Source organism: Periplaneta americana, chromosome 4 (assembly GCF_040183065.1).
Source record: "Periplaneta americana isolate PAMFEO1 chromosome 4, P.americana_PAMFEO1_priV1, whole genome shotgun sequence".
Taxonomy (NCBI): Eukaryota; Metazoa; Arthropoda; class Insecta; order Blattodea; family Blattidae; genus Periplaneta; species Periplaneta americana.
This window is the reverse complement of record NC_091120.1, coordinates 56,292,970-56,317,959: the sequence shown is the minus strand read 5'-3', so window position 1 is coordinate 56,317,959 and position 24,990 is coordinate 56,292,970. Positions and strand designations below refer to the sequence as shown.

General features: G+C 36.9%; 1 protein-coding gene across 1 annotated transcript in view; it reads left to right on the top strand.

Annotated features, from left to right (window-relative positions):
* toy (twin of eyeless) overlaps nucleotides 1–24,990 on the top strand; it is a 477,612-nt gene that overhangs the window by 96,653 nt on the left and 355,969 nt on the right. Inside the window, exon 2 of the mRNA XM_069823349.1 lies at nucleotides 1,087–1,295. Within this exon, the coding sequence (XP_069679450.1) occupies nucleotides 1,283–1,295 (13 nt within the window). The 5' untranslated portion in view covers nucleotides 1,087–1,282. The remainder of the gene's footprint in view (nucleotides 1–1,086; nucleotides 1,296–24,990) is intronic.

Below are 24,990 nucleotides of genomic sequence, written 5' to 3'. Positions count from 1 at the left end.
GAGTCCTCGCAAAGATAATCCCATGTACTGAGCTACCGGTGGTATCTGTGTTTATTCATAGCCAGGTTTGGGATTTATATGTAATAAAAATGGCTAAATGTGTATATACAAATGGACTATAAATTTTCAAAACATAGAGTAAAATCTGAAATAAAATTTTTATAAAAAGTGTGCAAAATAATATAAAGAATATTTGTACTGTATCAAATTTTTATGCTTATAAAATATCTTTCATATTTACATAAGACAGCAATTTTACAGATGATGACTTACGATCTAGTGGCATTTTAACTGCTTAACATGGATCGATAGAACATGTAGACAGAATGAAAGAAATAAGACTACCCAAAATAATTAACATACAAGCCAAATGGTAGAAGGAATCCAGGACGACAGAGGAAAAAATGGGCTTGAGACCGTAACAGGTTATTGGTGACCTAATTCCGGAAAGGAAGAAGGAGAAGAACATTCCGAAAGAACAAATGTAGGCCTATAAAGCACACTGACGATACACTCAAAGCTCATACACGACTCTCTTGATATAGAGCAAAACATATTACAGCTAAACCTGAACACTCTCTATCAATTATAAATGAACTTGACCAGACGAAAATCGTAGATTGATTGTTACCAATTGCAATTGTCACATTACTCGCCACGTGCAGGAAAGATACTTGACTATTTTAATTATGCAAAATAAGAGTTTGACACTTATTGTTAGTAAATATGATTTTTTTAAATTAATTTCATATTTTAAGGTTCCATTATCCTCCCTTGCAGATGTTGTAGGTCACGAAACTTGATGGAATAAACCATTGTCCTCAGATGATCATATAGATAGTAATCCATTGGTGTGAGGTCAGGGGACCTTGCTGTCTACTCTACGGGGCCTCGCCGACCTATCCACCTCCCTGGAAACTGGTCATCTACCAACTGACGTAGATTAATCAATGGTTCCTGACTTTTGACTCACTCTGTATATCGTTATCATTATCATCGCCATTAAGGGAAGTATCTTCCACCCACTTTATTCCGTGGTAGTGTAGTTTCTGCAGATACCTGACTGTGATGCATTTCTGTGTGCAGAGTGGCGGCGGTTGGTGGCGAGAGAGGCAGCAGCAGGCTGGGCGCGAGTCTGCCACCGCTGCGGGAGGAAGAGGTCGCCGGCCCCGCCTGTTTCCCTCGAGACTCGAACCCACACCCGGGCAAGACGCTGAGCCTCGGGGCCAGCCTCGTGGCGGGGTCGGGGAGGGAGCCCACCTGCGCCGACGCCTTCTGGAAAATGCCCCACAAAGGTAAACTGAGTGACGCTGGGCAGAGACAGACTTCTGTTTCGTGGCTGAGCAAGGAGATTGCAGGACAACAGAAGAATGTTAAGATTTAATTTTCTTTTTGTCGTTTTTCTATAAAATAATGACAAATATCCTCTCTGCAAAGTACTAAAGTTGTATAGACGCGTCTGTGGTTAAAGTGCGATCCGGGTTCGATCCCCAGCCAATCGTGAGGGAATTTGTGGTGAAAGGAGCAGACATTGCACAGGGTTTTTCTCTGGGTACTCCCGTTCCCTCTATAATTCCACCAACACACTACCTCCCCCTTATTTCTTCTATAATCTGTAAAAGTAGAAGTAGGCTGGAATGAAGTCTGGGGATAGTAGGGGTTTCGATGCTGATATCAGAAGAACTTGGAACTCCGGACCCCTGGGGCTTATCAGGCAACTCGTATGCGTTCAGGGACTCAGGCAGGATGGCTCATCTGTTAGCGTTGACTGATTAGGACTGGCTTGGGGCTTATCAGGCGAAAAGGGACATGAATTTATCAGGGGCAGAGGCAGGATGGCCCACCTGTCAGTTCGGATTCACGAATGCCACCCAGGCCATCTGTCGGACTTGGACAGTCATTTCATATATAGGGCGCACAATTGGTCAAAGCATGTCTAAGTGTACTCACCCGTCCGAGTCCAGTCCTCGTAAAGCCAGTCGGCCAACTGAAGTTGTACGGTACCTACCATTTCTCGCTTTCCTATTAAATATTGCACATTCCTTTCCTTAATAAGTCACATTATTTACAGTATTTAGCTTATTCTATTTTTCTACTCTCAATTGTTTTCTAGCTATTTTCTCCTAAATTTTACATTTCCCTTTTCTCTATTTTACAACACTTATACAGTAGAGCATCGATTATCCGTAACAATTGGGGACAGGGTGTTCGGATAACTGATTTTTCGGATAATCGATCATTTACAAAATAATTTGTACCGTGTCATAGGAGCAGTATGAAACAAAGAAACACTGCTACTAAACACAAAACTGTAGATACAGTATATATTTTGTATCACACTTCTTACAAATAACACAGAGAACTGACTAGCCTAGTTTGACAAGTTTAAAATGGCCATTAAAGCAGGCCTAAAGTTTAGGAAAGAAAGACCTTTTTTTTTTTTTGCCGCTATATCTCGCAAAGAGCGCTAGCGAACTTTTACATGACGAGCGCGCAAATTTAAATTTACCGACTGGAACGCTTTCGGTTAACCGATGTTTCGGTTGAATGATCGGTATTCGGATAATCGATGTTCTACTGTATCACTTAGTTTTTTCCTAAGAATCTTATTCTCAAACATTCTTAATCTCTGTTCCTCTCTCAAAGTGAGAGTCAAAGTTTCACAACCATACAGAACAACCGGTACCGTAATATAACTGTTTTATAAATTCTAAATTTCAGATTTTTTGACAGCAGACTGGATGAAAAAAGTTTCTCAGCCGAATAATAAAAGGCATTTCCCATATTTATTCTGCGTTTAATTTCCTCCCGAGTGTCATTTATATTTGTTACTGTTGCTCCAAGATATTTGAATTTTTCCACCTCTTTGAAGGATAAATCTCCAGTTTTTATACTTCCATTTCGTACAATATTCTGGTCACGAGACATAATCATATACTTTGTCTTTTCGGAATTTACTTCCAAATCTATCGCTTTACTTACTTCAAGTAGAATTTCCGTGTTTTCCCTAATCGTTTGTGGAGTTTCTTCTAACATATTCTCGTCATCTGCATAGACAAGAAGCTGATGTAATCCGTTCAATTCTAAACCCTCTCTGTTATCCTGAACTTTCCTAATGGCATATCCTAGAGCGAAAATAAAAGGCAAAGGTGATAGTGCATCTCCTTGCTTTAGCCCGCAGTGAATTGGAAAAGCTTTAGATAGAAACTGGCCTATACGAACTCTGCTATAAGTTTCACTGAGAAAACGATTTTAAAATTAAAATTAAAATTTTACGTACACAGCACTCTGAATAATGATTTGCTGGCCACGGTATTCGCCACGGCTAAGGCTCACAGCATTTAATGTTATACAACAACCTCGGTTGTGAGTTCGAGACCCAGCTTGAATATAGGTTTCTTTCCGTTTTCTCAGCGAAGACAACGCATCGTGCTGACCCTTCTTCACACACACACATGCACGCACGCACGCAGACACGCACACACACAAACACAAACACGCACACATATATATAGTATCAGCTTTGAAAATTCCCCGAAGAGTATGGAAACCTTCATTAATATAAAACAATAATTAATTTAGGGAAGATGATATAGTGCGGTAGGAATGTTCTTCTATATTCTCACCATAAGCAAAAAGAGAATATCGAATAACATTGCCGGTAATTGTTTGTTGCAGACGTATAAAGTCGGGCACGAGAACAGCTTCGCGACTTAAATTATGTGTAACAGCCACTAAACAGAAGTGTGTGTCTAGTTCTATTTCATGTTGTTTATGATAATTATTGTAATAGCTTTAGCATTTGTGGAACTTAACCTCCACGCCCCTACGCGCCTCAAATGGAGCGGTGCAGCAGCACGAGGGATTCATAAGTTTCAATTCCTTTTGTCTTCTTCTACTTGATGTTCATATATTTAGTTCTTTCTAGTTCTTGATATGTTTTATGCATATTAATTTAATATGTGAAGGATTATATTGAAATTACAGTAAATGAATGTATATATAGGCCTATTTACTAAAACAAACTTCTTAAATTTTTAGTTCTTTCCACGTTATTAAAATTATTGACAAAATAATATTGTTACTAAAATCTTATAATATTTTAATTGCGTAGGTACTGCCATTTTAGAATTCTAATATTTTTGCGTAAGAATTGTTTCCTACTTTAAAAATACTCTTAGATCTCTAGGAATTTTAACACTAATTCTAAAATTTAGAACATTTCGTTTAATGTCTAAGAAATTTAATTCAAGTACGAGATCTGTTCGGAAAGTTTCCAGCCATTTTGAATATCTCGAGAACCGATTGAGCGGTCTTTACTTTGGAAAAAAAGAGTGAACTGTACTGCGCATGCACGAACAGTCACACTCTCGAGGGACTACTCAATCGGATATGAGAGGCCGTAGATTGGACTATGTATTGCGTGAGTTTCGCATTTACAATGACCGAACGAATAGATTGCCAATGTACATCAAGTTTTCCTTCCAATTTGGATATTCCTCCACGGAATACAGAAATGCTTTTGGGTGTGATTCACTGAATAAAGTTCAGATAAAATTGTGATATTAATGTTTCAATAATGGGCAGAAATCTGTTCAAAGCGATGATATTTCTGGAAGCCTTCAAGAATCGAACGTGCAGGCTACAAGCAACGAAAATCTACGATTGACAGTGCTTGAATTAGAACATATGGCGTTTATACGGACAATGTTTCAAAGATTTGATAGAGGATCCTCGTAGAATCGTGTGTGGAGGAAAAATTCATGATGGCAATTTGCCTATCCATCCTTCACATCTCGTGCAGTTATAATTTTATTTTTTATTTTTTATTTTTTTGGTAAAGGATTGCATTACATCTGTCCATCAGCCTACATTTAGTCCAAATTTGGCTCCCTGCGACTTCTGTCGTTCCACAGAGCTAAAATCGCCATTGAAGAGGTTGCAGATTTTGGACGAAGGTAGCTGAAGACGATCCAGAAACTAGATTTCGTAAAATAATTAAAAAAAAAAAAAAGAAAGGGACGTTGGGATAAACATTTGAGGTCACAAGGAGAGTAATTTTAAGGGAATTAAGATGTTAGTGTGCTAGGTAGGCTAATTTTTAAAGTAGGTCTATTAAATGGCTCGATACTTACCAGACAGATATGTGTGTGTTATAATACAGCTGAAATTTAAAATGTTAACTTCTTGCATATTTGCAAAGAACTGTTGACTTTGAAAGAAGAAACTTTAATATTAACAGTAGAGACTACAATACTTCAATGTTGTTAGTGTAACCCAAACTACTTATCCTTTGGAACTTCGTACATACATGCATACATACATACATACATACATACATACATACATACATACATACTCGTACATACATAGATACATACACACATACATACATACATACGTACGTACATACATACATAGATAGATACATACATACATACATACATACATACATACATACATACATACATACATACATACATACATACATACATACGAATTACGAATAATACTGTAGGGGAAGCAATATTAAGAAGTAAATATATCATATTTTTATCAAAATGTTTATTGAAAAATATTATCAAGGTATGTAGACATGGACGATACCTTTCATTATCAAATGAGATAAAGAGACCTATTAAAATGCAAATATATTTAGTTGTACATACATTACAGTTGAACAAGAACAACTCGGTTAATTCCGCAACAGTGCGGATAAATCCGCAATAAGACTTGGCTAATTCCGCAGTAGTAAATAATTATGAAACACATTATGAAAGTAACATAAGAGAACAATTTGTATGTAACAATGCTCACTTTCTTCACAACTGTGCAGCAAAACAGGAAAAACAGCCAACTTTCAATGTTTCACTGTATTGCCGACAGATGTATCGTCCAATACCCTTGATTTTTTCTATAACATTGCAGAGGACAAGCCTCCTATTGACAGCCTCTCGAAACTTACGTTCACGCTATTGTAAAGCCTCAGTAAAATCATATATGCACTACTGCGGAATCACCCGTATTGCGGAATTAGCCGAGTTTCCCCTACAGTAGCAGGCGGTGGATAAAGCTGCGACTTAGCTTTTAAATGTTTCTCGCATTACGCATACTGTGCTCATTTGTTTGTTTGTAATTGTCGTACATTAACACTGACATATTATAACTGAGGATAAAATATGTTTTTTGTTGTTACAATTATGAATAGTTAAATAGTGTTTTCTTTGAAGAGTTACGTACAGTTATTAAATGGTACAAGTTTGCTTAGGTCTATGTCTTAATATCGTCCCGAATTTTCATATTGTTATCCTTTGGAAACTTTTTTTTGTTCACTGAAGTGTAATTTCAACTTTCCAGAAACTTACAGGCTACTAGGTATAAGAACATTTCTGTGCTGGAAACGTGCTTAGTGTTGACCACAGTGTTAGATTAAAAAGTTTTTCCTTCTGTTCAGATGTGCAATACAAAATATAGAATAGAATACGAACCCTACACATAATGTAACTCATATTAGGCCTATAAGAGAATGATATTGCCATTTTGAGTTGTAATAGAAGAATTCGGTTACGTTTTTGATTCCATACAATAACTTCAACGATGACTATGGGTTTATGTATTATTTTTCGAATTTCCCGTTGATTTTCAATGGGTTCTGCTAATTATACTTATTTTGTAAATACTTAGTTGAAATAAAGAACTCAATAGAGTACCGTATTCAATTACAACAAAATATTATTCTCGTTTCATATTCTGGAATAACGTAGTCTTATTGCTCTATAGCGAAATACAACGATTTTTTTATGTTCAGAGCAGGAAATAACGACAATATTTTGAAGTTGCTGTATATTTTATTAGACATATTTTAGCTTGGTATAACTTGCGTTTATAAGCTGGGGAAGTAAGATTCCAAATAAGTTCAATATTTTTATGTTCAGGGCAGGAAATAACGACAATATTTTGGAGTTGCTGTATATTTTATTAGACATATTTTAGCTTGGTATAACTTGCGTTTATAAGCTGGGGAAGTAAGATTCCAAATAAGTTCAATATTTTTATGTTCAGGGCAGGAAATAACGACAATATTTTGGAGTTGCTGTATATTTTATTATACATATTTTAGCTTGGTATAACTTAAGTTTATAACCTGGGGAAGTAAGATTCCAAATAAGTTCAATTTACCGACTTAGAACTTAAAAAACTGAACGATTCTCGAATTTGTGATGAAAACATTGAGAAAGTTATAAATTATAAAATACATTCTCATTATGAATACAGATTATAAAAGCAGTGTAACGATCATCTTCTAGAAGTTAAATTTGATTTTTAACCTCTTTTCGTGTGTTTATATAGCTCTTTTATGGTGAAATTTATAATTAAAGGGATTGGAATATCATCTTTCCGAATTGCGGAAGGAAAAAATTGATGATTCGATCAAACAGAATAAATTTTCTTTAATGCGTTCAATATGAGTGCACAATGGAACGAGAACTGTGGAGATTAAAACAATAATTGCTGAAACGTACAGGAAGGGAAATAAAATGTTGCGATTTATTACGAGTATAATATCCCCCTGTTTCGCTAATAAGCGCCAGCTCCATAGGAACAATGAGATGGTGAAGTTTTCAGTTGTTTGGATCAAGCTTTCTCTTTCAGTTGTTATTCAACTAGGAATTAACGAACTCTATGATTATTAGAAACTATATCCCCCGCAATTTATAACCATGTTTTGAGGGAATAACATAAAAACATGCATCGCTGGGTTAAACTGTTCATTTCATCTGCAGTAACATTGTTTTGTGAGTTGACATCCGCTTCCACAACTCACGCGGTGAAAATCTAATTACTTCTAAATTAGCTATTACATAAACTGACACACTACAATCGCATTGGAACCATTCTAACGTTGATAACTTCTGAAAACAATATATACGTGTGCTGTGATTCGAACACATCACTGTTAATAGAAAGGTTTACCTACAGAAGCGTCAGGAATATAATGGATTCCTGTGTTATAAAATTAGGTTTTTATGTCGTACGAATTTTATTGACATGTTATTGTGAGGATTAATTTGTTGTTTGAGCGGTGTTGCAGTCTAATGAGATATGCAATGGGGAAATAAGTTCCCAGTTGAATTTTTGTGTCAGAATTAATATTCATTCACATAAAAGAACGCCAAGCGTCCACACATGAGAGGAACAATATTGTTTTTATTTCTGTAATAAAGGAACATATGTGTAAAAACTAATAACTCACCAACGCATTAATATTTTCGGAAAAGTATTTTGTTTCGAGATCAAGCTACTATAATATTCTGAATCTGTATTGAAGAACTTCCTTTGTTTGTGTATATCAAAGGAGAGAGCGAATGAAATCCTTCTTGGGCCCTATTTAGATCACAATTGAGCCATTATACGCACACTGTAGTTCAAAGATATCTGACCCATACTATTCGATAGTGATCGCTAATTTGTTTGTGTAAGTGTGGTTTCTTTAGTTATTACTTCTATGAATAGATGGCGAAGATAACAGTCAGTGTCATCAGTACTAAATAAATATACCCGCATTGTAGAATTCAAAATTTCATCCCCCACTAATGATTGTGAAAGCACTAGGTTCTGCGGGAAACGGCTTATATTGTCAAGAAATGTGAAATAATGACTTGAGATAATATCTAACTCTGTCCCAAAATTCATTGATCTAACTACATTCATTCTGGAGAAATTAATTTTTTCCTACAAAAAATGTAATTTTTCAGTAAGTTTTCATAACAGAAAAATTGTTATATAATCCACAGTTTGAAATATAGAGAGATTGGGTTTAAAGTAAAAACTTCGTTTTTACAGGATTTTTTCCCTGCATAAAGATCAGGGGGTATCACATAAGTATAAAGTAAGGAGTGAAACATTTCCCCTCCCACAGAACTTTCATACTTAGGCAGGGCAGATCATATTATGAAGTTTAAATGTAGAAAACAAAGAACGGACGTGGCAAAATTTTCCTTTGTTAACCGCAGAATAGTAGACTGGAACAGCTTACCTGCGGCAATCTTTCAGGGTCGTCCTCTCAAAATCAATACATTTAAGGAAAGGTTGAGAAAATTAGACTGAAAATGTAATTGTAGGTGCAGTGTAATTATCTAATAGTTTCATCTTGTATTGATCGTTCCGATAAGCTGACTAATAAGTAATGAAAATTCAATTTTGTTCCGATAAGCTGACTAATAAGTAATGAAAATTCAATTATTGTTCCGATAAGCTGACTAATAAGTAATGAAAATTCAATTTTGTTCCGATAAGCTGACTAATAACTAATGAAAATTCAATTGTTCGTCATAACGTCATAACGTCATAGAACAATGACCACAAGTTTGTTAATTGATCTTAATTGGTTGTTTTAACAATCGATAATATATAAGTGTTTTATGGTCCATGTAACCACTGCAAACATGTATGGGTATAGTATGTATATTCACACACACACACACTCTCCAAAGACCACAACATATGTACCTATCGGCCAGGTTTAAATTTAAATTTAGTATCATAAATACATCTGAAGATGGTACACTGATGTACCGAAAACGTTAATGTAAAACATCAATAAATTATAATTGTAATACAGATAAGCAGAGACGGTCTAATTGAATTTTCATTACATAGTAATTATCTAAGTTGGGTCATGTAATTAATTAAGATGATATGTAATTCAGTTGATATGTAAATAAATTAAGGTATTATGTAATTAATTAAGATGATATGTAATTAAGTTTATTTGTAATTAATTAAGATGATATGTAATTACTTAAATTGGTAATTAAGTTAAGGTTTACTTTTGCTTATTGTAGGCGTTATTGTAGAATAGTTTTTATTTATAGTCCTAGGTTTATTGCATCTATTTATTTATAGTTAGAAATAAATTTTAGGTTTATTTTATTTTATTTTTTTATTTTTCTTTTATTGCTGTAATTTTGTATAACTGTGTACTTATACCCAATTGTAAAAAGGTAAAAGGTAAAGGTAACCCCGTAACATTCCATGAAGACACTTGGGAGGGCATGGAGGTAGAGCCCCATGCTTTCCATGACCTCGGCACTAGAATGAGGTGGTGTGGTCGGCACCACGCTCTGACCGCGTTTTACCCCCGGGAAAGACCCGGTACTCAATTTTATAGGAGGCTGAGTGAACTTCGGGGCCGTTCTGAAAGTTTGGCAACGAGAAAAAATGCTGTCACCACCTGGGATCGAACCCCGGACCTTCCAGTCCGTAGCCAGCTGCTCTACCAACTGAGCTACCCGGCAGCAGTGTTAATAAATACATACATACATAATTACATACATACATACATATATACATAATATTGATAGTCTTATGGCTAGAGCTCGTATTTCTATGCATGCTCTAAGAATACCAACATATGACATAAAAACTTGGAAATATGACGCAAAACAAACTAAATATTGTCAAAAAATTACTTTCGAATTTAAACTTTTTTATTAATGATAGGCATGAAAGTCTCTGAACACAGACCTAAGTAGACTTTAATTTCACCCAACTTGTGATCGGTATTACATGCGTGCGGCGTGTACACACCCTTCCCTGCCGCATTCCACGCAACCCCGTTGTTACGTTCACATAACAATGTACGTGCTCCAAGCTGCGGTCGCTCTGGGGACGGAGATGAAGGAATTCAATCCTGTACCGCACCGAGCATCCAAGGTTTTGAAATATGATACATTTTACAATCCATGTCCGTCATTCTTTTCCCCCTTTATCCATCATCTTCCACAGAATACAACAAAAAAGAAATAGATAGAAAGAGAGACATTCTTGTAGCTAGCGATCGTTTCGTCTCCTCCTCCTATTCGACAGGGAGAGAACAAAAGACGAGCGTTCTTCGACGTCATCGTGTATGACAGAGTCAGGTCGGAGTGGTGACGGTGGATGCAAACCAAAAGTGAAGACTGCCTACATGTAGGGTACCGAAAATTGCATGCTGACTGAAGCTAGCTTTGCCCGCCTCCCTTCATTGGAAGTTAAATCGTGCACGTGAAGGGGGTGGGGGAGGGGGGTTTTATATATAGGAGCCCTGCCGAAACCCAGCCTGACTGACTCAGAAACCAAGCGAACTGAAAAATCAGGGTGCCCTGGTAGCGATCGGAATCGAATCGTTGTGCTGACAGACAAGACTGCCTGAGTTCAAACTGTCACCTCCAGGACCACTCAGTCGAAAAAGTGTAGGAGGCCTTGTCAAGGTGGAGAGAACGAGGAGCATTAGCGGCAGCGAAGGGGTGGGGGTTGTCATCCCCTGACACCAGCACACCAGTGTGACACGAGTTACGGGGATAGGAGAACGCTGATTTTTTTATTTTAAAATTTCCTTTTCATGAGGGAAGCCGTGAAGTTGAGGTAGAAACAAAAATGTACCCCGCGTGATGAAAATCGCAAAACGGTCGCTATCGAATAACGAAGTTTGGTTTACTCCACAGAACATCAACCTCTGGGTCGTGTTTCATCCCCAGCTGCCCGAAATATTGGCGATATGTTTTTCTGGAATTAAAGAAAAAATTAAATGTAAAATTTTGGCAACGTTGCTAATGTCTTATAAGTAGGGCTAGGATTGTGATGACCTATAAATCATGAAAAAATGTCCTAAAAACAATGCATTTATGAACTAAAAATCTTTCAAAAATGCCCTTAAAATGCCCTAAAAATTGATTTTACATAATTGGCTCAGTAGGAATACTAATATTTAGACTTGTACCAACATTCAAGTTTATTTAATTTTACATAATTTTTCTAAATGGTACGCTTTAATTAATTATTTTACCTGATGTAGTTCCATGTAGTCCACCACAAGGCCATTCTCATCTGGAACTAGGAGATATAGAGAAGTCTATATTGAAGGGATGGTTGGACTGATCCATTACGTGGGGGTGTACTGCGTTAAAATGACAATATCTGAATAGAAAAAGGATTAAAATAATATAAAAATAATGGGTATTAATTGGAAAAGTATGTAGAGAAAATATTAAAAGGAAATAAATAATATTTTTTTTTATTAATAATGGGGATTTACGGCCAAAATTAAATGAAAATACCCCAAAAATGACCGAATAAAACAAAAAAATGCTCTTATGAGTTGTAAGATGTAAAAAATGCAAAAAAATGCCCTAACAAATATGTTTTAAAACACTCAGTTTATCATATAATATATAACTACTAAAGAAGCAATGTTTTTGGCTTTCTAGAAAAAAGATGCAATTTCATCAAAATCCTAGCCCTACTTATAAGATTCCCTAACAGAGAAAGTTATCCTAATTTTATGAAACATGTATTCATATCTGGTGGTACGCTGTATCAACGCTGTTAGGACGTTGTACTGGAGATCGCGGGTTCGATTCCTGATAGGGTCATGGAATTTGTCCATTGACTTAATCCTACCGGCCGCACTATGACCCTGGAATTCACTCAGCCTCGAACAGGGATTACTATTCTGAATTCCAGACAAGAATACCGATGTAAACAAACACTTAATGCGAAATGTAGGCCTATTACGCCGCTGTGATACGCAGACTAATGTGATTTGTCATCTTATTGCAACGCGCTAACTCTCCATGTGCGTTCAGTACAGTCTGTTAATATGGAAATTATGAAAATAGTTTTAGTTTCGGATAAATCGCAATACAGCGAACGCCAGTAGGGGAAGTTATCCCCACCCACATGAAATGTGTATTCGACACAACACTCGCCTATCACGTAGAGTGTCTGTTGAGCTAGTAGGGGAAAAGTGGAAGGGGTCGTGGGTGGAGCTTCTACGTTCGCTTTATTGCGATTTGCCCTTAGTTTCTATGATGATAGGCACTGAATTCTATAAAGTAATGGATCTTTTATAGGTTAATGCCTTGATGATTAGACCGATTTGTTATTGATAATTAGTCCCATTTCTCCACACAATAACGATATGGAGGTAAATAAACATTTCATAATTTTATGAAAATTGTACTACGCAATCGTCTTAAAACTGCTGCCTGTACAAAATCTACCACGCTGCAGCACAGACTGTGATCTCTACAATAGCAACCCAATGCATAGCAGCACGAGACGTCAACATTTAACAAAGAATAATCGGGGAAAGAATAAACGTGTTATTCATTCCTGTTTGCATAATTATTTAATAACAACTTAGTTTAATTTTTTTGGAATCACGCATAATGTTAACATTACGTAAATAATACAATAATAGGCCTAACAGAATAACTCACTTTGTTCAGAACCTAAAATATTAATATAAAGTAAAATTATTCTTCAAGCTATTCAAGAGTATACAGCTCCACAAAATGCCACTATGCATTGTTTATGCGAGAACTGAGCGAGGCTCAAATGACATCTACTGTATACTCCTCCCTGTACTCAACTGAAATGTACTGTTTTGCTACGAACTTACTACCTATGGTCATCACTAGCCAATTGGATAACACACACGATTTTGTACGATGATATGGGAGGTGGTAAAACCTCACCCTTTTCTTTACCTCAGTATTTTTCTTAACTTGAATTCAGAATATCAAAGGTATTTACTTGGGGATAACAGATGGCAACATTGCAACATGTGTTCAAGTAACATTAGAGTCTGAGTCGTACAGTTATATACGTAACTGCATGACATGTCACAGAGGGATATTGGTGGCTGTGAATTTTCTCCTTCCCGCTCTAATCTTGCTGTCGACTTGCTTCTACAGTAACTGAATACATGGTTGCCACGTCTTTCCGTCGGACACTTTATTAGTTATCGTCGATGTTACGCAAGAAACCAATAACGGACACATTTGTTGGTAGTAGCTCTACAAAATTACCCACATCATCTCTCCATCTTCTACGCATTCCAAAATTCAACTAAAAATGCTCATTTTCTCTAAACCCATTCATAAAAGACCACAATGATATTAAACTTTTTTACTTAACTCATTGCCTTGAGTCATCTCTCAAAATGACTATACTTATTCCCTTTGCACTCTGTATAATATATTCATATTTTGACCACTTATTTCACTTTTATATCTTCTCATTGTACCATACTTAAGAATCAGGCGTCAACACATCCTACCTGGAAATCTTAGGATTTATTCTAGGTCCTTCTTACTTTTCACATCGATGATACAGGTGACTATAAATTACAGTAATACGTAGAAAGAGTTGATCTAGTTATGAAACTGAATTTAAAATGCATAAAAATAACATCAGTATAATATGATTTAATGCATAAATAAAAATAATGTAAGAAACACCAATAGAACCTCTGAACTGTCTCGAGAATAGTGGTAAGAAAACGACAGTGGCCCTACCACTATATAGGCCTACCTGCCCTAATTTAGGTTTCATTTACAAAAAGTCACTATCCATCTCCAATATGTTGCCTACCGAAGTATACAGAGTCAAAGTAAAATAATCCTGCAGATTGAATCGGACGTTAGGGTATACTTGAATGAATAGAAAACCTATATTACGTTTTCTGACTAAATACACGGTTAATTACCAAAAAATTAAGTTGGAAGTTTCAGCAGTCTGGCAACAACGCCGCTAACACACTGCCCTTTCTTCAAGTAACCTAATACAGATGTAAGAGGTCAATGAACTCAGCTCTGTCTCCCTAGGTGAACTACCTCCCACCTCCCTCTCTGGTACAATGTTGCAATCTGTTTGCATCGGCCAGTGGCTTGAAATTAGTGGTTTTTAAAGTAAATTTACACGAAAACTCACCACGCCAGTGAAATACACCAGAGGGATAAATTATTATTTATTGGATTTTCTATCGATATGGATAAAAAAAAAATCACGGCCCCACTCGCAATAGTTACCGAATAAGGGAATTTAAACGTTTTGTGGGGGGGGGGGAAGAAAAAAACTATTACACTTTCTTATTACATACATGAGGTATTACCGCTGATTAAGGTTCTGGCTGAGATGTACAACTATTATCAGGTAGTAAATCTCACATGATGATATGTGTCAGAGGAAAAACAATTGTTTGTATGCATCTGAAGTCTGACTAAAGTCTGTGTGATGTATCTTGTCTCACTGTGAAAAGAGAGAGAAAGGAGATATGTCTTACTTTGTCTGTATTGTTATGGCGATGGGAGAGTGGAGCGATGCCGTCCATCCATCCAGTGGCAGAAGGGACTAGTTGATACATTCTGTATCGTAAAATAAAATAACAAAAATATCTCTCTTCGTACTGTGTAGTTCCGTCACTGAGCTTGTCTTTCAAGAAACTGAGTTCCGGTAGCCTGTACAATAACAAGATTTTGAAAGGAATCCTGAAAATTTACAGCCCTCCTATAATCTCCACCCTCATTTGAAGGGACCTGGTTTTATTGTTACTGAGACAAGATAAACCTTATCAAGTATAGTGTAATATGTAGCTAGTTGGCGATGTATGCAATGGAGGGGAAAGGGACTGGTCACCTTGCCTCATTATCTTCTGGCCTAGTTGCCTCATAAGTGGTGCCTTGTTGGTTTCACTTGTGAGCTTCAGATCTGTCATCGGATAGTTGACTAAACAAACAACATGTATAATTTTAACATTTTTCACTCTGGTGAATTAGTCAAACAGGAATTGTTTAAATCACGTTTTTGAATATAAATAAATAACACTGGTCGAAACTTTTCCAATTGCTATAGACCATCAACAGTTCTATTATATTGCTGTTACATTTCATTAGTGTCTTCTTACAAACGCATAAAATTTCTGTTTCGAGCTGGTCGATTAGTTTTAGCAAGACTGAGGGATTAACTTGGTAAATTTAAACAAAATACGTACTATTCAAATTTCTTCATGCGCGAGGACGAGCAGTTAAATCGGAGGTAGCAAAATTCAAACATTTTCGAAGACAATCGGAAAGGATTATCTCATTGCGTCGCTTGTCACATTCTATTTCTGGCGATATTTTTTGTTGTCTATATTTTATATGTACACGAAGAGCGTGAACAAAGAGGCATCAACAATTTCACCACTCAAATATACGTATATCCCAATAAGAGAAAGCGGAATCCTCTGTGTTACAGCAAGTTATTAGAGAGTCGATGCACTGAAACTACAATCGCCATTGCCATATTTGTACAATAGTCCTGCTCCCTATAACTAGCTTTATGATCACAAATTAGCGCTATATGTAATTAAAGAATGCACCAGACCATGCTTTAATTAATATAGTGATATCTAATATAAAGGGATTTTGTCAATTTGATTATTATATGAGGATGGAAGTGAAATTAAGATTACATAAGGCCCAGCGAAATTATTTTGATGCTATGGAAACTGAGTTTCTATTATAGTATCGATTGCCATAATACAGTATTGCTAAAAGTTATTCCTCACACAAATAATTGCAAAAATAACATTATTAAAAAAATACATAAATACGTGTGCCTCGTGTCCTTTGTTTCAAATAAGATGACGGTTGCTGTTAACAGAGAATTTAAAGTTCAATTGAAGGGTTCAGAGCCATAGTGGGCCAAGCGCCATATATTGAAAACGGATAAAACAAAGGTTAAAATTAAGTCATTACCATAATTTCATGAAACATATAGCGAGTAATATAAATTATGCACTTACTTACTTACTGGCTTTTAAGGAACCCGGAGGTTCATTCCCGTCCTCACATAAGCCCGCCATTGGTCCCTATCCTGAGCAAAATTAATCCATTCTCTATCATCATATCCCACCTCCCTCAAATCCATTTTAATATTATCTTCCCATCTACGTCTCGGCCTCCCTAAAGGTCTTTTTCCCTCCGGCCTCCCAACTAACACTCAATATGCATTTCTGGATTCGCCTATACGTGCTACATGCCCTGCCCATCTCAAACGTCTGGATTTAAATTATGCACAATAAAACTAAATGATATGTCAGTCTTCATTAAACTATGGTATTCATTTAACTTTAATCCTTGCACTTTCCGTTTTTAATAAATGGCGCTTGGCCCACTATGGTTCTGAATCCTTCAATTATTGTGATATCTGTGTTTTTTCTTCTTCTTTTTTCTTTTTCTTTTTACTTTTTACTCTGTTATTTCATAAAATGTCTTAACATTATGTGGAATTTCCCCCTGAGCACGATTATGTGACTTACTCTTTCTGGGGGTGCAAGAGTATTTTTATGTAAAATAATCAATATGCAGCTTTGTTCTGGCAATAAAGTATTATTATTATTATTATTATTATTATTATTATTATTATTATTATTATTATTATTATAAGTATAATTGAAGAGTTCAGAACCATAGTGGGCCAAGCGCCATTTACTAAAACCGTAGAAAACAAGGGTTAAAATGAAGTTATTACCATAATTCAATGAAAACATATAGCAAGTAATATAAAGTATATACATTAAAACTAAATGACATGTCAATCATCATTAAACTATGGCATTCACTAAATTTTAAACCTTTCCTTCTCCGTTTTTAATAAATGGCGCTTGGCCCACTATGGCTCTGAACCCTTCAATTAATGGGTACCTATTAATTGAGGATATGAACATATTAACGACTTAAGTTGGTAAAGTTTCCAGAGAATGGCGTTCAACGTCATGTAAAAATTTGTTTCCCGCTGTGGAGTAACGGATAGCATGCCTGACCGTGAAACAACCGGGCCCGGGTTCAAATCCTGGTTGGGACAAATTATCTAGTTGAGGTTTCTTCGGGGGGTTTTCTTCAACACATTTAGAGAAAATGCTGGGTAAACTTCGGCGCTGGACCCTGGACATATTTCGTTGGCATTATCACCTTCATCTCATTCAGATGCTAGATAATCATAGCAATTGATAAAGCGTCGTAGAATAACCAATTAAAAAACAAAACTTTCCTATTTTCTTCATTATATTTCACCTCCTCCTTTCATACCGAGTTAGATAGAATGAGGGGTAGGGGACGTTATCCCCTTAATTAATACTTGACAAGTCACACATTGTGGGTCTCCCTAGTCATGTGGTTAGCACGGCACAGGGGAAGCAATTGACAGGTAGCAAATACCCAATTCCGTTGTCTGAAACGATGCTTGCGAGGTATTAATATTCATTTTTTAAACAGTAAGTTGTTAACGTGAAAAAAAAAAATGTTGTGTGAACAAAACCCAACTGGACTTAAGCTAGCTTATAGGCTATTTGATGTGCAGAAGAAGAAGAAGGATGAGCTGAGGGAAAGTTTTGAAGCACCGTATCGTGTCCACACCTGTGGAATAACGGCTAGCGCGTCTGGCCGCGAAACCAGGCGGCCCGGGTTCGAATCCCGGTCGGGACAAGTTACCTGATTGAGGTTTTTCCAAGGTTTTCCTTCAACCCATTATGAGGAAATGCTGGGTAACTATCTGTGCTGGACCCCGGACTCATTTCACCGGCATTATCACCTTCACTTCATTCAGACGCTAGACGCTAAATCACCTGAGATGTTGATACAGCGTCGTAAAATAACCCACTAAAAAAGTACCGTATCAATTTAAATTCCGTACAAATGTGAGTGTCCTTTCTATGTTTTGAAAAATTATAGTTATCATTAGGCTTGTAATGTTGGGGACCGATAGGATGCGTTACGGTGGTTTCAAATTGACTACCCGTTCTTCAGTCAGTACTCTAGCATGCATAAACAGTGTACCTGCTGAATACTCCGTTTGCCAGTCACTACCGTAGCATGCGTAAACAGTGTACCTGTTGAATAATAATGCCGAAGGTTAAAGGTTTTTAGGTGCATATTTTTGCAGCGGAATTTGGTGAGTGTTTTGAAGTGAATGACAGGAACATTACATGTAAATTATGTGATACCAACATACTACGTGACAAGCGATATTATATAACTTACAGAGACATTGTAGTACAAGAAAAGAAAGGAAGGAACTCAAAACCACGAATGATTCTATGATAGTTCTTCTGCACATAACGAAAGGCACGTAAAGAAATATATATCTTTGTAATGCTATGTAGCGTATATTTACTTTTAGAGATGTCCAGATTTGTTTATGTGCACCTTGTTATTCGCGTAATTGATCGCAAAATCAAAGTCAATGTAGGCCTACTCGTACTAGCTCACGTTCCCGGCCTATGTACCATGCTGCAGTCAACTTGTGTAATCGGTCCCCAACATTACAAGCCTAGTTATCATCTACCAAGCATCGCTATGAATATAAGGACTATAGGCTCATTTGCGTACGTGTAAGCTGTAGGTCTACATCAATTTAGACTACCTATAAAACAGATAAGCATTCCTTTTACACGTCATAAAGGCGCATGGAGGGCATGGAAACAGAGTTCCATCGTGCTTTCAATACTTCAGGACTAGAATGGGGTGGTGTGGCGCATGGAGGGCATGGAAACAGAGTTCCATTGTGCTTTCAATAACTCAGGCCTAGAATGAGGTGGTGTGGCAAATGGAGGGCATGGAAAAAGAGTTCCATTGTGCTTTCAATAACTCAGAACTAGAATGAGGTGGCGTGGCGCATGGATGCCATGGAAACAGAGTTCCATCGTGCTTTCAATACCTCAGGACTAGAATGAGGTGGTGTGGCGCATGGAGGGAATGGAAACAAAGTTCCATCGTGCTTTCAATAACTCAGGACTAGAATGAGGTGGTGTGGCACATGGAGGGCATGGAAACAGTTCCATCGTGCTTTCAATAACTCAGGACTAGAATGAGGTGGTGTGGCACATGGAGGGCATGGAAACAGTTCCATCGTGCTTTCAATAACTCAGGACTAGAATGAGATGGTGTGGCACATGGAGGGCATGGAAACAGAGTTCCATCGTGCTTTCAATAACTCAGGACTAGAATGAGGTGGTGTGGCACATGGAGGGCATGGAAACAGTTCCATCGTGCTTTCAATAACTCAGGACTAGAATGAGGTGGTGTGGCACATGGAGGGCATGGAAACAGTTCCATCGTGCTTTCAATAACTCAGGACTAGAATGAGATGGTGTGGCACATGGAGGGCATGGAAACAGAGTTCCATCGTGCTTTCAATAACTCAGGACTAGAATGAGGTGGTGTGGCACATGGAGGGCATGGAAACAGTTCCATCGTGCTTTCAATAACTCAGGACTAGAATGAGATGGTGTGGCACATGGAGGGCATGGAAACAGAGTTCCATCGTGCTTTCAATAACTCAGGACTAGAATGAGGTGGTGTGTTCAGCACTACGCTACTACCGCATTTTACCCAGAGAAAGACTCGGAAGCCAAGTAGACCCTCTGATAGTTTTGATAGTTTTGGCAACGAGAAAAATTCACCATCACCAGGACTTTCTAGTCCGTAGTCAGTTGTTCTACTAACTGAGCTACCTGGCTTGTATAATAATGAGACAAATTTTTGGAATTATAGTTACAGTATTTCGATATGCTTTCACAACTGCTATTTTCCTAACATAATTGGCATGTTTTAATCCGTTTAAGCCATATCGCTAATTACAATTATTATACAAATAACTCACTTAAAAACCTATAAAATTAAACCTTCAATATTGTTAAAAATTTCAACAAACTGTACAACGAACCAATATATCGTCAAAATGTTACAGTATTTGTAATAATTAAAAATGTATGCCTTTGCAAGTCATCGTTTGAACTACAATTTACTAAATTGAATGTTGGAAAGTTATACGTCAATTAGTATCGTACGACAGTCTGAAACATTTAAAAATCTAATTGGTATAGAGTAATTGTATTGATGACGGAGAAGTGGACGGTAATTGTATGAAAAAAAAAGTGCAACTCATGGTGTAATTTGAAAGATGCAGATCATTGTAGAAATTACTGTTCCTATTTCTACACATAGTAACGCATATATACATAATTTGCGATACTTTTCGTGGTCGACATCTATATGTAACTTTTGATTCTGTTGTGTACTGTGTTTGTCATTAGATCGGAAGTTTTTGGGTCGCGGAAAATGGATATCTACAGGAGGGAAAGTTCTTGACATATATGACTATAGAATAGAAGTAAAGTTGGGGCAGACGTAGATTTATGGACCGTAAAGAAGCTTTGCTTCATCTGTACCAATTGAATTGAATTTCGGGAAATTGGGGCACTACGACCCAGCACTACTAACTCCACGCCTGGAATCTGTACAGTTAGACGGCGCATTTTGGTGGAGACTGTGAGAAGGGAATGGACGGAGTGTGGGAGTGTGTTGCGAACAGCATCGTCTCGCGGCCGCTAAGGACTAAGCTGCGCGCGGCATCTAAAACTGCATTTGAATTCAGATAGAAATGATCCCCTCTCTGCAGTCGCTCGCTCCCTTCAAGCAATGTCCAGGCCTGTGTTGACTGGATTTAAATCAACGGTGACCAAAGCGGATGTCGTGATTACATCTGTATCTACCAGCAGTAAGAGGTGGTTTCGTAAAAAATGAGAAAGAGAACTTCTTTGTTGTTCTGTCGGACAAAATGTAATATGTTTACTTTGCTCAACGCTTCAATTAGGAGTATATAGAAGCATTAATTGCCATGCTGAATAATATATTATTATTATTATTATTATTATTATTATTATTATTATTATTATTATTATTATTATTATTATTATTACTGACCACTAAGTATGTGTTTCTATAATTCTTCTGTACGTACATGAATATTGATATTTTTAGATCTTCTCCCTAGAAGGATAAAATTATTAGGTTTTATCTCAGTTTTAATCTTCTTAATCTTTAGATGAGGGTACCTATTTATTAGTTATTCATTTAATAATAATATTATAGAAAAACTGATTCAATATTATGTGCCCAACGAACTGTTAAACGCCAGGAATTGGCATGTATTAAATCATAGCCAGGAAGAGAAAGATGACATAAATAAATGTAAGGAAGTCAGCTACCTAATGGGCTTTGAAATATCTAAAGCCTTTTAATAGAACAGAATTTCTCAAAAGAGTAATGATTAAAATAGCTTAAATAACTTGTCCATAAGAAGTTTTTAATTCTGGAAAACTACGAATTTCTCGACCAAGTATCCAGAGAAAAATTTACAAAATTACTGATTATATTCAAGAGGAAGGTTAAAAAAAAAGCAAGAAAAATCTTATATTATTCACTGGCTCTTGATGACAGCAGTGACATTACTAATGCAGCAAAGCTTGAAATTTTTATCCGCGGGATTGATCAAGATGTTAGTACAGGAACCATCACTGGTTGTACAGGGACATCATTTTATTTTACTAACATTTTTAATATTAACCTGACTATACCTTTAGAGAACCGGAAACACAGTTTGCTACCCCCTTCCACGACTTTAGTTCGATGATACTATTATTCTGGCGTAAAACACAAAAAAATCACTCTACTAGGTATAGGAGGGAAGAGAAGTAGTTCATCCATTTACGTAAACTAGGAAATATCGCGATTTTGAGTTCGATAATTTTCATTAGGTTTTTGTTTAATAAAAATACAGTACTGTATTAAGAATAAGTGCTTTTACTCACGAACTGAGTTATCCATGCGAACGTATTCATTATGCAGTAGGCCTATATATTATATTGTCTACAGCACATTAGCGTACAATATGGAGAAAGAAGTTAAATTGAAAAATAATCATAATATGAATATTTAAACACGTTTTTGAAAATGGTGGCCGTTCATTTCGATACAGGCTTCAGTTCTTTTGTGCATATTATCGCACTATAGATTATTGCATCTAATTCCAATTGCCAGTTTCGTCCTTCGTACTAATAACTCTTGTTGAAATAATTCTGTACCTACTCTATAAAAGAGTACCTTACATACTATAAATTCAATCTTTGCTTCTGCCCGACCCGCACAGATAAAATTACTATCTACTGTCCGTCCAAGTGGTTGTGCTGCAGGATCGTAAGAAGGGGGGAAATCACGTGACAGTTAATTACTTAACGAGGCCCTTTCATTTAAGTTATTTTAAACAGTTGTATAATATTACGTAAACGTCCAATTCCTAACAGAAATTAATGTTTTCAGAAAAGAGCTAAGACAGCCCAGCTTTTACAGAGGGGCGAGCAGAAGCAGGTGGGGGAAATCGGGATGCGACGTAGGCAAACGGACAGTACCTGTGCGAAAATATGATTCAATATTGAAAGCTCTTTCGTCACTGTAAAACGCGAACATATTTCTGGAACGTACTATACTCACTGACTCTGTACTGTTTACTATATGCGGCCTTGATTCTGTGTGGAGGACAGTTGGAACTTCATTAGTAGAAGGGTTGAGAGTGAAGTACATTCAAAAACTCAGGTACAATAAAAATTGAAGTAAAAATAAAATTATGTCCCTGTAGTTTTCATGCCAAGTACCTTTCCTCCGTCTCCTTAGTTCATAGACTGTCTGTCGCATGTAATCACTACCGCTCGAGTTTGGTCACCGCTGATTTAAACCATCCAACCTCGAATTCAGCGGGCAGAGTGAAAACTGCAATAGCACAGAGCACGATCAGCGATATTTAAAACCACATAGGCCTGCATGCGATGATAAAAAATTTAAGAAGTTTGAATAAGGACTCGAGTTACGTCTATAGTAAACGTTTGTCTCCTTACTAGCCAACTTCGTTGAAATTCCCTATATATTTTGAAGTCATAGATCTCTCTCATTCCGCAGAAGACAGTTGGGGAAGCACAGGATCCCGACGTACGCACTGTCCCATCTGAATATTCTTGCTTCGCATCCGAATGACGAACAACGGAATCGCATTGAGTTTCCCGCACTGAGAAAATGAGGCAGTGTTTATAGTGCTACCGAGTGCCAAACCCTGCCGCACTACATTTTTATCTGCAGTTTCTTTTTTCATTCTCATTTCTCCCAGTCCTCGTATCGTTCGTCTGTTAATTTGCGGACAAAGAGGACGTCTCATCAGGAGCAATTTTAGCTCCAGAGGAGGAAATAGTGAGGCGGGTGGGGTTGCGCGGGGAGTTGAAAAGAACAGAGAAGGGTGTGGAACAGAATAATTCCCATTTGCGGTTGCGCCACGCGTAAGGTATGTAATTTCTCGAGGGCTATGGGGTGTGAGTGCGGGTCTCAAGAGGGCGTTACTGACGTCGGACACCGAGAGCGTGTCGGGCAGTGGTGTAGGCGGCGACATCAAAAAAAACTTTGCTTTGACTGATTCAAACTGAAATGAAGCACATGCACGCGTTCAATATGTGTGCAGCTCCTTAAACGTTCAAAGGGGTAACTTACACAAAATTAAAGACTAGTGTATCAGTGGCTCACAAATCGCGTCTTAATGATTCATCTGTGCTAAGTTCCGCCGTCTGTAGTTAACTAATTTAAATTTTCATTTATGAGGACATCTCTCAGTCTAACAATTAGAATGTCGGCTTTCGAAACTGGAGACCGAGATGAAAATCCCGACGACTCTGCGACCGAGCACGAGCGCTGCTCATTAGGTCTCAAATTTTGTTAATACTACTGTATCTTCTTCTTATATTGCTTGTATTATTTTATTTCTATTTCTTTTGTTTGTTTTGTAATTATATTCTTCATTCTGTATATTTAAATTTAAATAAAAATAAAAAAAATAATAAACTCGATGTTGAATACAATGTAGACAGACACAGTATCGTACGAGATTTTCTCTGCATTACCTCGTTTCTTTTGCTGCCATTTTACAATTTCTCTGTTAATTTCAGTGAAATAGACAAAGTCAAAAAGTTGTACATTTCATTATGGAGGATATATGTAACAACTAGGCCAATCCATCCACTACTTGGTTTAAACATTATGTGCTAACTAGTAGGAGCGTTTTCAGAGTGAGGGCGAATTAGAAATAGACCTGATCTCTTTAAAAATATATTCTAAATTTAAAAAAAAATTATGTGAGTAAGATGAGTTATTGAACTCTTAGTTTCTTTCCTTATGAATTATATTTAAATTTTGTTCTTTTCTGTAGACCACATTTTTACAATTGCAACAGTATTTTTAACAGTACATGGACGTGCATTATTCATTTATTTATGTATTCGCTTATAGTCCAAGTACCAGCCACAAA